Raw genomic sequence first — 12,611 nt, 5'->3', positions numbered from 1 at the left:
ATCCATAAGCAGCCATGGTATCCACTCGAACGAGCTACCATCCAGACAATTGGAATTGGAGGCGCAAGGAAACAGCTCTCGAAAATCCAGTTTTTGGGAAGAGGCTATGGCAAAAAGTCCAGGATCAATCGCTTTAGCTTGTTTCCGATGGAAATCCAATTTGAAATCGCGCCCTACCTTCCTATTGTCGACTTTCTGGCTCTTCGATCTGCAATTCTAGCAATGGCACCAATCTTTTGGCACCAATCAATCTGGAAGGAGTGTTTTCGAATAAATGGAGACCGTGTATCTTTGGCATGTCTATTGGTTGCATCCAAAAGCCGCCAATCCAAGAACTGGCGATCGATTTATAGCTGTACGGAAAGGATTGATCAACAAGATCTCCTTCTTTGATCCTTGCGTTGGCATTGGATGAATAATCGTTGGCTAACGGAGAGGTGCTCAGCGGCTCGAGCTTTGGATGACCAAGCTGGATTTCAAAATAAATTGTTGCTTGGTGATGTACCCTGGAAGGTAGCTGCCGCTAAGATTCGTTGTGATAGACTTCGCATACAGGGGACAGATGAGATTCACTAAAAACATTGCCGGTAAAAGCACGTTGCCGTGATACAAACTGCCTCACTGCACAATATTATGGGCTTGACTGTGTTAATTTAGAAGAAGCAACAAAAACAGAGACAAAAACTTACATCACGGGCTTTGATCCCATAAGTGCAGATTTTAAAACCCCCGAACGTCACGACTGGGTATCAAGTACCGAAAAATAAAACAATAATCAAACTCCGCCATTAAGAACTGCAAGGGCTCACGATTATGACGGGTGTTGGTGGAATCCACGCCATGCGCCCTATTTTCAACAGCAGGATGCTTACAAGGTGGATAGGCCATCCAGGAAACGACAACAAGTGCGACTTCACGCAAATCATTTTCAAGGATGAGATCAGAGCTATCCCAGCACATTTTGAGGTAAGTTGATCCTGCTAGTTATCAGGAGCCATATACTATGTAATCAGAGGTTGACCTAAATCAGTATTGTAAGATGATTGGCCTATCTACAGAATAGATGGACTAGTCCTTTGACTAAATGGATATATCAAAATGAATAACTACGCTAGGGCTACCTTACTATGATTCTGAACTGTCTCCTTGCTCTCTCTTAGCTTTGGCTTCTTTCTTCTTCTTTCTTTCTCTCCAACCAATCACCCCTCGCTTCTTAGTTGGGCGCTCTCCAGTCTTCAGCGTTGAAGATACCTAAAAGACAAAAGTAGATGGTTCAGTCATGAGAAGACGGCTACTGGTCAATTGAACTTTTGGTCATGATGCGGTGTGGGACTTGTACCTGTGGGAATTACCCTCCTTCACCTTTTCATAGCCACGGAGCTTGATAAATTTGCATTGATCTATAGAGAACAATAATCAAACTAATTTCCTGAATAAACAATTTATTAAAAATTCCCTCCTTATACTATTCCTGCTCAAAATGGTACATTTATACCCTAACAGAGATACAAAAAAAAATGTGGAAAGAGACAACCGTGTGTAGAAGTACCTGCGGTCGACGACATGGGTTGTATGTATAAGGAATTCTACTTTTGATCGGGTAGAGAGTGGCAGAGGCAGAGTGCCTGAGCGCACTACAAAACTTCAAAGATTGAACATTTGCTCTGATTGGCCGAAAGAGTAATAGAAGATGTTGATTGGGCAGAAAGATGAAGGTAAAAAATTGTTTTAGATGTACATCGTAAATCTACTAAAAACGAAGCATCCCAGAAATACAGTTCGCTATATGAGCTGAATATCTCCGGCCTTGGAGGCAGACCTTAGATGGAAACTTAACTGATAATAGTTCGGTTGGATTTTGATGGAGAGAAACCTTGAGGATTTAATAATTGCGAGGGTGATGAATAGTGAGGGTGATGAATGGTGAGTGTGATGAATGGCGAGGGTGATGAATGGTGGAATGAACTAGCGGTGAGCTTCAGCGCACGGTTAGATTGACCCTCGTAAAACATGCACATCTCTTCTTTTCTACGTTACGGTATAGGTATGATCAATCAACTACTAACATCATGATGTGTTGCGTATGGAATCACATGGTGACATGACGAGAAAGAAGTAACTATCCCAGCTTCACATAAAACTGAATATCGCTTTCTGACTCGGTCTTCAAGGCATATTGCTAGTCAATAAGAAGAGACCACACGAGGTGATTCAGACCAAATAAGTTCATCAATCTTTGGTCACTGTCAACACACGAACCATCTTCTCTAGCTTGGGGCTAGAAACTAGCTTATGAAAATTCGAGACTAGTTCGCTTACGGTGGCCCACCGTTTTCGAATAACCCCTCGAGCAATTGGGTGTGGCAGGGCCCGTAACATGATACTGCTTCAACGGCTTTTGTGTACAACATTATACAGAATTATTGCAGAATGTCTGATTTCCACAAAGCCCCACCGTTCTCGCTCAAAGCGAGCTCTCATATCGAAATGATCCTCCAAAGTGTGTGGTAGAAACAATGCTGATAATGTACCTCACTGACGATCTATACTCTATCTGACCCCCGGCCCGATCTGCGCCCGATCGATCTGTCTAGCCTGACGAGCTGACTGGTCATAATACAATATTCATAAGCCTATATCTAATCTCGGTGAGTGCGCAGATTCGGATCATGAAAATCTTCCGTCTTTGGTCCAACAAACGATCGAGATCGTTCAATGAATAGTGGCATATGCGTGACGTTGGGTCTCACATGGTTAGACCGCCTCTATGGACAGCCATTAAGTAACAGGGATGGAAAAAATTTATTTAATTGATGTGCATGGTATGTGCGCAGCTCTGATTGGGCTTTATTTATCAAGCCCTGTGACGTGCACACAGCTGTCCTTTCTTTCTTCACCTGCTCATCTGACTCCCTGAAGCCTCTGAAAGAACAATCAATTTTGAATCGATCTGGAGCTTGCGTTTTGGCGCCGAGAATATTCCCCAGAGGTATTTGATCAATTACAGCATTGACTAGGTCATTCGTCTTATCTAACATCAGAAAGAAAATTCCAAGATTCTGCTCCAAATATTCTGTCAATACACCCTAGCCTCTAGAGTATTGAGAGGGCAAAATGCGCCTTCCATATGTTCAAGACCCTCCACCAACTAGCTCACCCGATGAAGCCCGGATTCTGGCGGATATCCAAGCTCGACGAGAGCCAAATCCCCTTCTTCCTCTCGACTTGGCCCTCCTGCATTCTTTCCCTATAGCAGAAGGATGGAATTCATTCTTCGGTGCGATCAGGGCCCAAACGACCCTCTCGGCTATACATCGGGAGCTAGCTATCTGCCGTGTTGCGGTAGTGAATGGTGCATTGTTCGAATGGGAACAACATGCTCCCTTGCTGCAGAAGAGCGGAATGAATGATGATATTTTGGAGATTATTAAAGATCCCGAGGCAGATTTCGCAGACAATTGTTTCTCCTCAGCTCTGAGTCCCGAGGAAAGGATTGTGCTGAGGTATACGGACGCCATGACAAAGACTATCAAAGTCCCTGATGAGGTGTTCGCAGACCTGAAGACCTTTTTCAACCCGCAGCAGGTTCTCGAGATCACGACAACAATTGCGGGCTATAATTGCGTCAGCCGAATCCTGGTAGCTTTGGATATTGGAGAAAAAAACCATGGGGCGGAAAGGTGGCTCAAAGAAAGGAACCACTGTCTTTGATTAGCTCCATTACAATCAGCATTCATTTATATGCGATAATCAACCCATCCAAACAACAATGAACCTGGAAAACACCTTATAAAAGTAGTAAAACGCTGTTCAATACACATTTGAAATGACATTGAGCACCTGTTCATGCGCCTTAGCCTCCTCGTTAAGTCACAAACTCCATGTTTGCTAATGTGTATCGACCACATTATTACGCCCAATGAAATTATGGAGCTCACTGTAGGAGTAAGCCGACCAGAAACAAAAGCAAAACGTGAGTTTCAAAAGGCCCAAGATCTGACCATTTGATCTACATGAGCTTTCGAAGCAAATTTCTGATTAGAGAGTGTGCCCACTTGGGCATAAAGATGTGTTCACAAACAAATAGCGATTGACGGCAATGAATGTCATTAATTATTACAGGATTCCGAGGATTTGACTAGCATGGTGCGTGTGATATATATTGTCGGAATCATCGATATAAATGAAACGATACAGTAGTAGTCATGAATGTCAAGAGCTTACGGAACATGACCAGCTGCTGTGTGAAGCAGTCTCACTAAGCGCTCTGCCTGAGACGTAAAGTCCAGCTCCACACTGAGGAAAGTAAGCATTTGAGTAAATCTAGAAAGGCAGAGGTAGAAACAAACCATGAAACAGCCTATTCCAAAGATTATAAGGTTGAGAATAGTCAAAAAAGTCTTCGACGGCGTTGAGAAATATAGGCCTTTGTTCATATAGAACCAAAACATAGAGGGAAGGGCATCTGCGTTGTTACTTCATTAGAATTTTCCAACCAAACGAAAGACAAGGAAGAAATAAACACGCACAACTCAAAATACTACCGAATAGCGCGCTCTTGAAGAACGTTAGCGATGCGAATCATCTCTTTGATGGGAAAGACATACGATAAAACTGAGAAGATTGTTGAATCCAGGAATTGACTCGGCAATAATCCACGCAATGATCCAAAGGAGTCCTGCGATTCCAACCCACGATCCTATGCCCACGAAGCTATTTCTGTGCATGTGACTCGAACCGCGTAGGACCCGGACATAAACATATTTGCAAGCAACGTGGCCAACAACTATACCAGCAATAAAAACCTATTTTTCATCAGCTACGCCGGCCTGGGGTTTAGGGTAGTGGAAATAAACGAACCGTTGGAATTGCGATACCGTAGCAAATCTTTTTCATAAGCGGGCCTGCGGAAGATGGAGCAGGCGATTCAACACCTTGACCAGCGAAACGGTAGATAACCAAACCTGCTACAAGATACATTACGGTATCTGTGATTTGAAGCATAGCCAATGACCTTGGAAAGAATTCTGGATCTTGGGTTTCAGATATCAGGCCGAAGAAGGTCACATGTGCAACTGGAGATTGGAGGTTAGCTTCTGTTCTGAAAGAAGGAAAGCCCAAACATACTGAATCCAAACATGATGTTGGTAAATGCTAGGAAGCCTTCGTAAAAGCTGACCTGTCGAACAACATGGAATTCAACAGGATCCTCGGACTGGACTCCTATGCTGATCATCGTCACTATGGTGGTGATAAAGATACTTGCAAATGCTGAAACAATAAACGATAAGAGACTTGATTAGCCAAAATTTCGGCAGCGGTCAAAGAGCAACCTGTTTGTAAAAGGATATACTCACAGATAAGTGACAACCAATATACTCTGGCCATTGTACGTGGAAGCGCACCAATGAAACAGATGATCAATGAGACAACACCAAAGACAATGCCACAGGCCCCGTTGTTGGTGATAGTGCTCAGTAGAATTGTGCCTGTGAGGATGTGGCTTGACATCACAAAGATCAACAGAAGCAGTTGTGCAATCTCCAGCACTGCACGCCCACAGCGACCGAATAGGATTTCTCCGGCATCACCCATACTGTGGACATGTGGGTATCGAAGCTTGAACTGTCCGATGATGAAGCCGGTATACCACGATAGTGCTGATAAAAAGACAAGCAGAATGGCGGCACTATTAATCCGAGTAAGCCATGTATAACTGAAGCCGGTGAATATTTCGCAATACATACGGAGCCATTCCTAGAACTGCGACAGTAGACGGGATAGAAAGAATTCCCAAGGAGACATTCTCCGCAATCATAACTAGATAACATATGTCAGCAGTGATATTTATAGTTACAGAGTAGTGGTCTTCTCACGCATTCCACAGTGCCTGTTGTGTGTACTTGTTAGTCTCATATTATGTCTCAGCGCCATACATAGGAACAGAAACATACCACCACTTCATCGTGCGATATTTTACCTCAGCAACGTCTTCAGATCCAAACGGATCATCGTTTGCTGCCTTTTTAGTCTCTTCTTGAGAATTCAAATCATTGCATTCCACATCAGACGGCGGGATGCGTCGTTCGGGATTCCCGCCACCTGTGGCATCTGTATTAGAGTGGACTCGATTGAGCATGATGAATGACCTCGGAAGAGGAAGAAAATGAGTTGGAAGATTTGAGCTGTCTCAGGTTTTATTTAATCTGAGTGGATCTAGCCACAGAAGGCCTGCACGGGATGTATACGCTTCTTTGCTAGCTTCTAGTGAGCTTTTGATTTAATTATGTGGGACAAAGTGGGACGTCGCCGCCCCTTGGATCCATGATTCTATAGAAACTTTCTGGTGAACATTATTATTGCTTAGCTCGTCAATATTCAGCACTCTTGGGTAGAAATTTATCTCCACAGGATAGATTGTTTGGCCTAGAAATATTCTGGAACAGCCATTCGAGTTCAGGGGTTAGTAATAGAAGTGGAGGCTTTGCGATCAGAGATTTTACGTCTTCACAAGCCAAATACCCGCTTTTTTGGTGGACGATGCAAATTTTCATAGAGCCATTCATGATATACACGTGACAAATAGATATTATGTAATACACAGGACTAGCCAATCGTGTTCCTTATTGGATGTTTTTTTCTTTAATGTGGAGGCAAAACACGATCCTAGCGCGTCGGTCCTGTCCATCTGGCCAAACATATCATTCTATGAAGAGCAGTCCACTTATGATCTGCCGATGTTGAGCTCAATGGGAATAGCTTCGGATTCTCCATCTCCCTGCCGCTTAGCAGAAACGCCACACCTTGACTGTGATGAACCCCTGGATGACGGGCGAGATTAATAGTTTGTGCGATTCGATAATGTGGGGCTTTGCGCCAGATACAGATGAAATGAAACCTGCTTGAGGTGAGATGGACAAGGGTTGTTTCATTTATTTATGGCCCAATTGGAGGTGCAATCGTACTAGAATTCACTTCCAAGGTTGGCTTAAACAAAGCGCTCTAGAGTAAACCCTGCTGAAGACGTGAAAGACAAAAAAGGAGAAAAAAGCAGCGATCTTGACTAGCCACTGCCGATCACTAGCAAAGACAAAAGCGACTAGCTGAATCGAGGCCTTAGACAACCAACTGGGAATTGAAGGGTCCGAGGCTGCTAGTACCATCCAGCAACGATGGGGTATTTACCAAAGATACTAATGTGAAATAGTTCTGGAGTGTTAATCTTGTTCATTTGGTGAAACATATCTGATCAGTGAGATTAGATCCATGTCTGCAGAACAATGGTGGCATATCGCCAACTTGGAAACACTGGTTACATCAAGGCCTACAGATTTGGACTTGCCAGAAACATATTGATCAAAACTGAAAGAATAAATATTGGCAGACTGGTGGATTCTGGAACAAGAGCTCTAATAACAAATTTCGTTCCTGTTTCCGCGTGGCCTAGATGTAATGCTCATTCCTTTCGACTAAGCTGTTCCAGGGTAAGACTGCAGCAGATGAGCAAGCTGCACACCCAGAGGCTGATAAGCTGCGTCGATGCGATCAGTGCACGAAGGAACCGCATTTCTGATTTGGGATGTGTAGTTCTATATCTTGAGTTAGAAGAAATGACTGCAACGAACTGAATTATTCATTACCTCCAAAGCAGTTTCTGCTTGCAAAATGTACCCGTGCACCTTGACACCATTGGGTCCATTGTTGTTCCTCTGATAGAACTCGGGTTCCTCAGACACATGGAGGTAAGCTAGCTCTTTGGCAGCGAACTAAATATGTCGCAAGATTCAATTGTTAAATGAACTGCTTTCAATATACAGTGGAAATTTGGGCTCTACTCACGCCTTCATAAGCGGAGCAAATGGCGAGTTGCTCATCTGGGCTTGCGATAATGTTGCACTGCAAATCCTGGATCAAATGATTGGTTTGGACCATGAAGTTTCTATAGATACGCTAGATGATGGGCATAGTCAGCTTGCTCAATCGTAACAGTTTTGGAGTCAGGCTAAAACTCACACCAGAGGGGTCGATGTCACTGTGATCAATATCTACTAATGACTGCATTTGACCTGCAAGATATTCGACCGTGAGAAGTGAGACCCTGACATCGTCTGCGGTGCAAACTCTTTGGCAGAACGAGGGGCTGGCGATAGCCAGAATGCTAAAGATTCCCAAGAAATTCTTCATTATTGTTTCGATAACGAGTCAAGCACGGGCGTGTGATGCTTTTGTTTCTTGTATCGCTCGGATAGAATGATGAATAAAGATGAAAAACGTCTGCATTCAGGTGGCTTTATATAACAAGCCATTACTTACCTTACTACCGAAGATCTCCGGGATCAACCAAGAAGACAACCTGATGTCAACGATGTGAAAATTGCCACGGACTTCGATTCTTAGATCCTTGAACCCAAACGCCTTTGTCATACTTCTCAATTACCCCACATTTCGGATCTTCGCTTTAGGCTTGTTGTTGGCTGCAATGGAAACCAACGTTTCCCAACATGCAAAATCTCACGTGTAGAGCCACGCTAATCAATGAAAGCGTATTCGTCTCTAGCATATCCCGCGTGGGACTCGGAACTAGAGGGGCACATTTATTTGGTCTTTCCTCCATACCTTGTTACTTAGCATTCTATTTCCGGCAATCCGGCTTCACAAACTTTCGCAATCAAATTATACTACACAAGTTCATCAGATGCTGCCATAATCAGTACTTTAGTATCATTGGTTCTGTTTCTCGAAGATCTTTGCAAAACTAGAGAAAAGGAAAGCCTTTTGCGGATGCCTTTTGTGGCTCAGGCTCAGGCTCAACCATAACCTGGTTGTTGGCTACCTGTGGCTTTCCCAAGATGCCTCATTTGTACTATTTATAATATCAACAACATATATACTCCTCAGAATGAGTCTGTTTAATTTGTCTTTGTGCTTTTTCTATCCACCCCATTGTTCTCTGCCGATATATCAACTTCACTAACCGTGGAAAATCTACTAAGTTACTCAGCCACCATTTCCCCAAATTATATTGCCTAAAATAACACCGCAGTACAGAGAATGTCACAAGGACAGCAGCAGAGTTAATGCGTGAGATCCATGTGCGACGGGACACAGATGTGATTCCGCGGAGCACCCGCACTTGCACTGATTGGCTCTTTGGTCAGTCGATTGACTGTCCCACATAAGATAATCTTTGGCTGTGATTTGTGAATTCAACAGAACCAAGTTGGTTGACCTCCCCTGCGCAGTCTCACTCACTCTTCCTTGACTTTAAATTCTAGTAAAAGTAAATTCACAGATAGAAGTAGGCGTATATGTAGATATAAAAAGATGTATATAAAGGGACACAAAAAGAGGTAAAAAGAGATACTGATGTGTTACAAAAAGAAGTAACGGAAGAAAATTAGACAAAAACCATAGAAGTTTGAAATATTGTTTTAAATACCAAAAAAATCGATAAACAGTTCGAAAGTAGATCTATCATAACCAAGAAATGAGTCAAGACAGGCGATCATTGTTCGCTATCTTAGTAGGCTACTCTTATGTCCGCCGTACATAAAACTCCATCCAAGGGATCGACCCGGACAATGTTCTTTTAACCTTTTGATCTCTCAATCTTTTAGTCTACAAACATCGAGTCGTTCTTGTCAGTTTTCATCGGCCAAGTTTGAAAATTTAGGGCTCGTTATCAATTTCGTAGTCAAAACGACGGTGAACATCCATGGCATCCCAAGAGGCACACAAATCGGATCTACGGAATCCTGGAATAAAATTACATTGTATTTCCTCTCAAGTTCAGCCCGACACTATACAATAAAATGACCACGCTGCTCCAAGTCTGTTTAATGTCTACTAGTGAGATGGAAACTGACTCCTTATGGTTTTAAACATCTGACCAGTGTGACCGGTTGTTATGTAGAAGATGGTCGGACAAGTCCTCAATCATTCATATTGTCCTCTCTGGACTGCTCCTGCAAATGCCCATATTTAAAAACCTTGTTGGTTTGTGCCAACCTATGCGACCAAACAAGTTGACTCATGAGCCAATAACGTGGCACCTGGAAACACTTTACGTCTGTCTGACCAAGGGTACGAACGTACACATCGCAATCAACTCTACCAGATGTTGGGATAATCTAGTGCAGCGAAAGCACCGCTCTGTGAAATTCTTTGTTCTCGTCGACAGCGAAAATTATGACGGCTTCGAACAACTCCCATCGTATATTGCAGATGGCCAGGTCCCAAGAGACGTGGCCCTAAAGAAAGCTGAATAGAAAGCTCGTACGCAGGAGCACTTTTGACTGAAATACAAATTCTCCAAGGGGGACTAGTAGCTACACTTGGATGAAGAGTCCCGAGCTCGGAAATGGATAACCAAGCCCTGTAGACGACCTTGGAATTCATCCAAAGAGCCACGGCAGATCTTAGCATTGTATGATTCCACCAACGGCAGAGAAATTTGGCTAAATTTCTTTAGGCATTCGCCATATTTCCGTAAATCACTTGGAAAACATATTCTTGTCTGCCGCAGAGGTAGCACGGGCGGCCGAAGATTATGACCGGTTTTAGTTGACTCTACTGCTTTTCCAGCGTCTATTTGTAGGCTGGACTCATCGATCATGGATCTTGATCAACGGAGCGGTTGAGATTGCGATCGGCTGGGATACTGACAATGTGTGTGAGAATCATTGGTTTGGAATTCATGTGAGTAAACACAACTCAATTGGCTCAAAGTATGACACCGACGGACTCTATCCCAGGCCGCAGCCCTTGACTACAAATCCGAATGGCTCCATGCCATATCTCGCGAGCAGAGCCCTCGTACATTGGTGGATTTGGTTAAGCAGCGACGACCCTGGTCCACTGGGATTTTCATTTTTCGAGAGGCCGATTGCAACTCTTGTGTTGACGCTCGGAACTTAGCTGGACTAGGCAGGTTGGTATAGTGGGTTGACCATGGCATCCCTGTCGGGTGTGGAACGTACGCTGACTTTTGTAAAAGTCGTATGTTGGAACTATTCAGAAGCAAGCCTGCGGTGCCTGCCTGTAATAGAAGCGTCATGATGCTGAGTGATGCATCATTTCTCCATGTCTTTTCTTATGCTCTACAACACTTGACCGTGACCGACCTATCCTTAGGTTCTTCAGTTTCCATGGTTTCCCACATGGTTATTTCAGTTATCATGTGGACGCTAGTCAATCTTGTGCAAATTATCATCTTTACGACTACGGTTCTGTCGACACCCAAGGGATTTGATGTGATCACCAAGAGCTCAACTGCATATGATAGAACGGGTAAACAAGATATGTAGAACGGGCAAAGAGGATGGCACGACGACACCTTTAACGAGATATATTAATAACAATGAGGATAAAATAGACATATCGAAAAAGTATAAAGCGAAACAAACCCTGAGACATCTTTGAACAAGATGCTCATTCACGACCCATCATCGACATCCTGCTTAGACAGGCAAAGACACGCAACGCAGGCTCAGGCCACCAACATGATTCCCATTTATATCCACAATGACTCACTTAACACGATCTCAAACACTACGCAAACCGAACCGAGACCTCCATAGCCTCTTCCCCCCACGAAACAGCAGGAAACTCCTCCCCAACACGCGTCCAAATAACAACGGCAATCCAAATTTGAACCATGTGAGAGGTTGCCAAAGTACAGCTTTTGGCGTTTCTATCAGTGCACGACGTTCATTTGTCGATTTTCTCCCGTCTGGCTGTCCTGAAAATGCCTTCACAGCCTCTGCCATGATGTTCACTGTCGCCTGTGGTTGACTCAGAAATGGAGAATGACTCGTCTGCAGTTCCCTATGCTCAACGATACCACCTAACTCCCTTGCCATACCTACTTGTATCCGCTGCACCAACACCGGCAACCCGCGATCCTCAACCGTACCAACATACCAGACAGGCACGTCTTGCCAACCAGCATACGTATATTCGCCACCCTCGAACAAAGCCTTGAGACTCTGTGTGGTGAGCTGGGAGACCCAATATTCGGCCTCTTCGGCAAGAACATCGTGATAAAACAGTTCTCTTGGTGGAGTAACGAGCTCGGCATACCCGGTTTCGTTATTGACACGCCAGGCAGGAGGCGGATGGCCAAATAATGGATCCATGAATGACAGTCCCGTCAAAGTAAAGCCAGAGGCTATAAGAATAATTCCAATGACGTGTCCCGTTGTTGAGAGTTGAGTTTGGCTTTTGACGTCTTTCAGCGTGAATCCCTTGATAGCGCTGTTGCCGACCACTCCGCCATAGGAGTGGGCAACAACTACCACATCATGCCCATTATTTATCTCTTTGGATATAATTTCGCGGGCAGCATCAAGATCATCTTTGAAGGTTGCGGCTGGGTTCCCTGATGTCGACGGGAGGGTTACTCTGACAGATTTGAATCCATGTTGCTCTTCAAGCAGTTTGGTGACCTTGTCATAGCATGTCGGTTTATGCCAAGATCCAGGTATGCATACCAGTTTTGGTAAACTCGGCATTTTCGCGAATGTGAACTTGAGCTCTTTGGTTGCAGTCAAGATGATGAAATGACCGTGTGCTGAGACTCTGATCCATGTTTTTGGTAGTGGGTCCAGATG

The 12,611-nt window shown here is 44.0% G+C and overlaps 4 protein-coding genes across 4 annotated transcripts; 1 reads left to right on the top strand and 3 right to left on the bottom strand.

Moving 5' to 3' along the window:
* Positions 1 to 3,114: 3,114 nt before the first annotated feature.
* On the top strand, positions 3,115 to 3,711 carry N7529_000281 (carboxymuconolactone decarboxylase family protein; the record flags this gene model as incomplete). Its single annotated transcript, XM_057235812.1, has 1 exon — positions 3,115 to 3,711. One exon carries the CDS (start codon positions 3,115 to 3,117, stop codon positions 3,709 to 3,711), a length of 597 nt encoding a protein of 198 aa, XP_057102615.1.
* Positions 3,712 to 4,212: 501 nt separating this feature from the next.
* On the bottom strand, positions 4,213 to 6,139 carry N7529_000280 (uncharacterized protein; the record flags this gene model as incomplete). The annotated part of the gene is made up of 8 exons (XM_057235811.1): positions 4,213 to 4,323; positions 4,608 to 4,805; positions 4,861 to 5,075; positions 5,128 to 5,223; positions 5,406 to 5,689; positions 5,748 to 5,820; positions 5,877 to 5,890; positions 5,955 to 6,139. The coding sequence occupies 8 exons, from the start codon at positions 6,137 to 6,139 to the stop codon at positions 4,213 to 4,215; spliced, it is 1,176 nt and encodes a 391-aa protein (XP_057102614.1).
* Positions 6,140 to 7,469: 1,330 nt separating this feature from the next.
* On the bottom strand, positions 7,470 to 8,184 carry N7529_000279 (uncharacterized protein; the record flags this gene model as incomplete). Its single annotated transcript, XM_057235810.1, has 4 exons — positions 7,470 to 7,589; positions 7,641 to 7,766; positions 7,840 to 7,950; positions 8,014 to 8,184. 4 exons carry the CDS (start codon positions 8,182 to 8,184, stop codon positions 7,470 to 7,472), a joined length of 528 nt encoding a protein of 175 aa, XP_057102613.1.
* A 3,359-nt stretch (positions 8,185 to 11,543) lies between these two features.
* Positions 11,544 to 12,512, bottom strand: N7529_000278 (alpha/beta hydrolase; the record flags this gene model as incomplete). Its single annotated transcript, XM_057235809.1, has 1 exon — positions 11,544 to 12,512. The coding sequence occupies one exon, from the start codon at positions 12,510 to 12,512 to the stop codon at positions 11,544 to 11,546; it is 969 nt and encodes a 322-aa protein (XP_057102612.1).
* Between the last annotated feature and the right edge of the window lie 99 nt (positions 12,513 to 12,611).

This window comes from Penicillium soppii (genome assembly GCF_028829465.1).
Source record: "Penicillium soppii strain IBT 18220 chromosome Unknown utg000001l, whole genome shotgun sequence".
Taxonomy (NCBI): Eukaryota; Fungi; Ascomycota; class Eurotiomycetes; order Eurotiales; family Aspergillaceae; genus Penicillium; species Penicillium soppii.
Note: the sequence above shows the minus strand (reverse complement) of the source record. Positions and strands in the feature narration are given on the sequence as shown.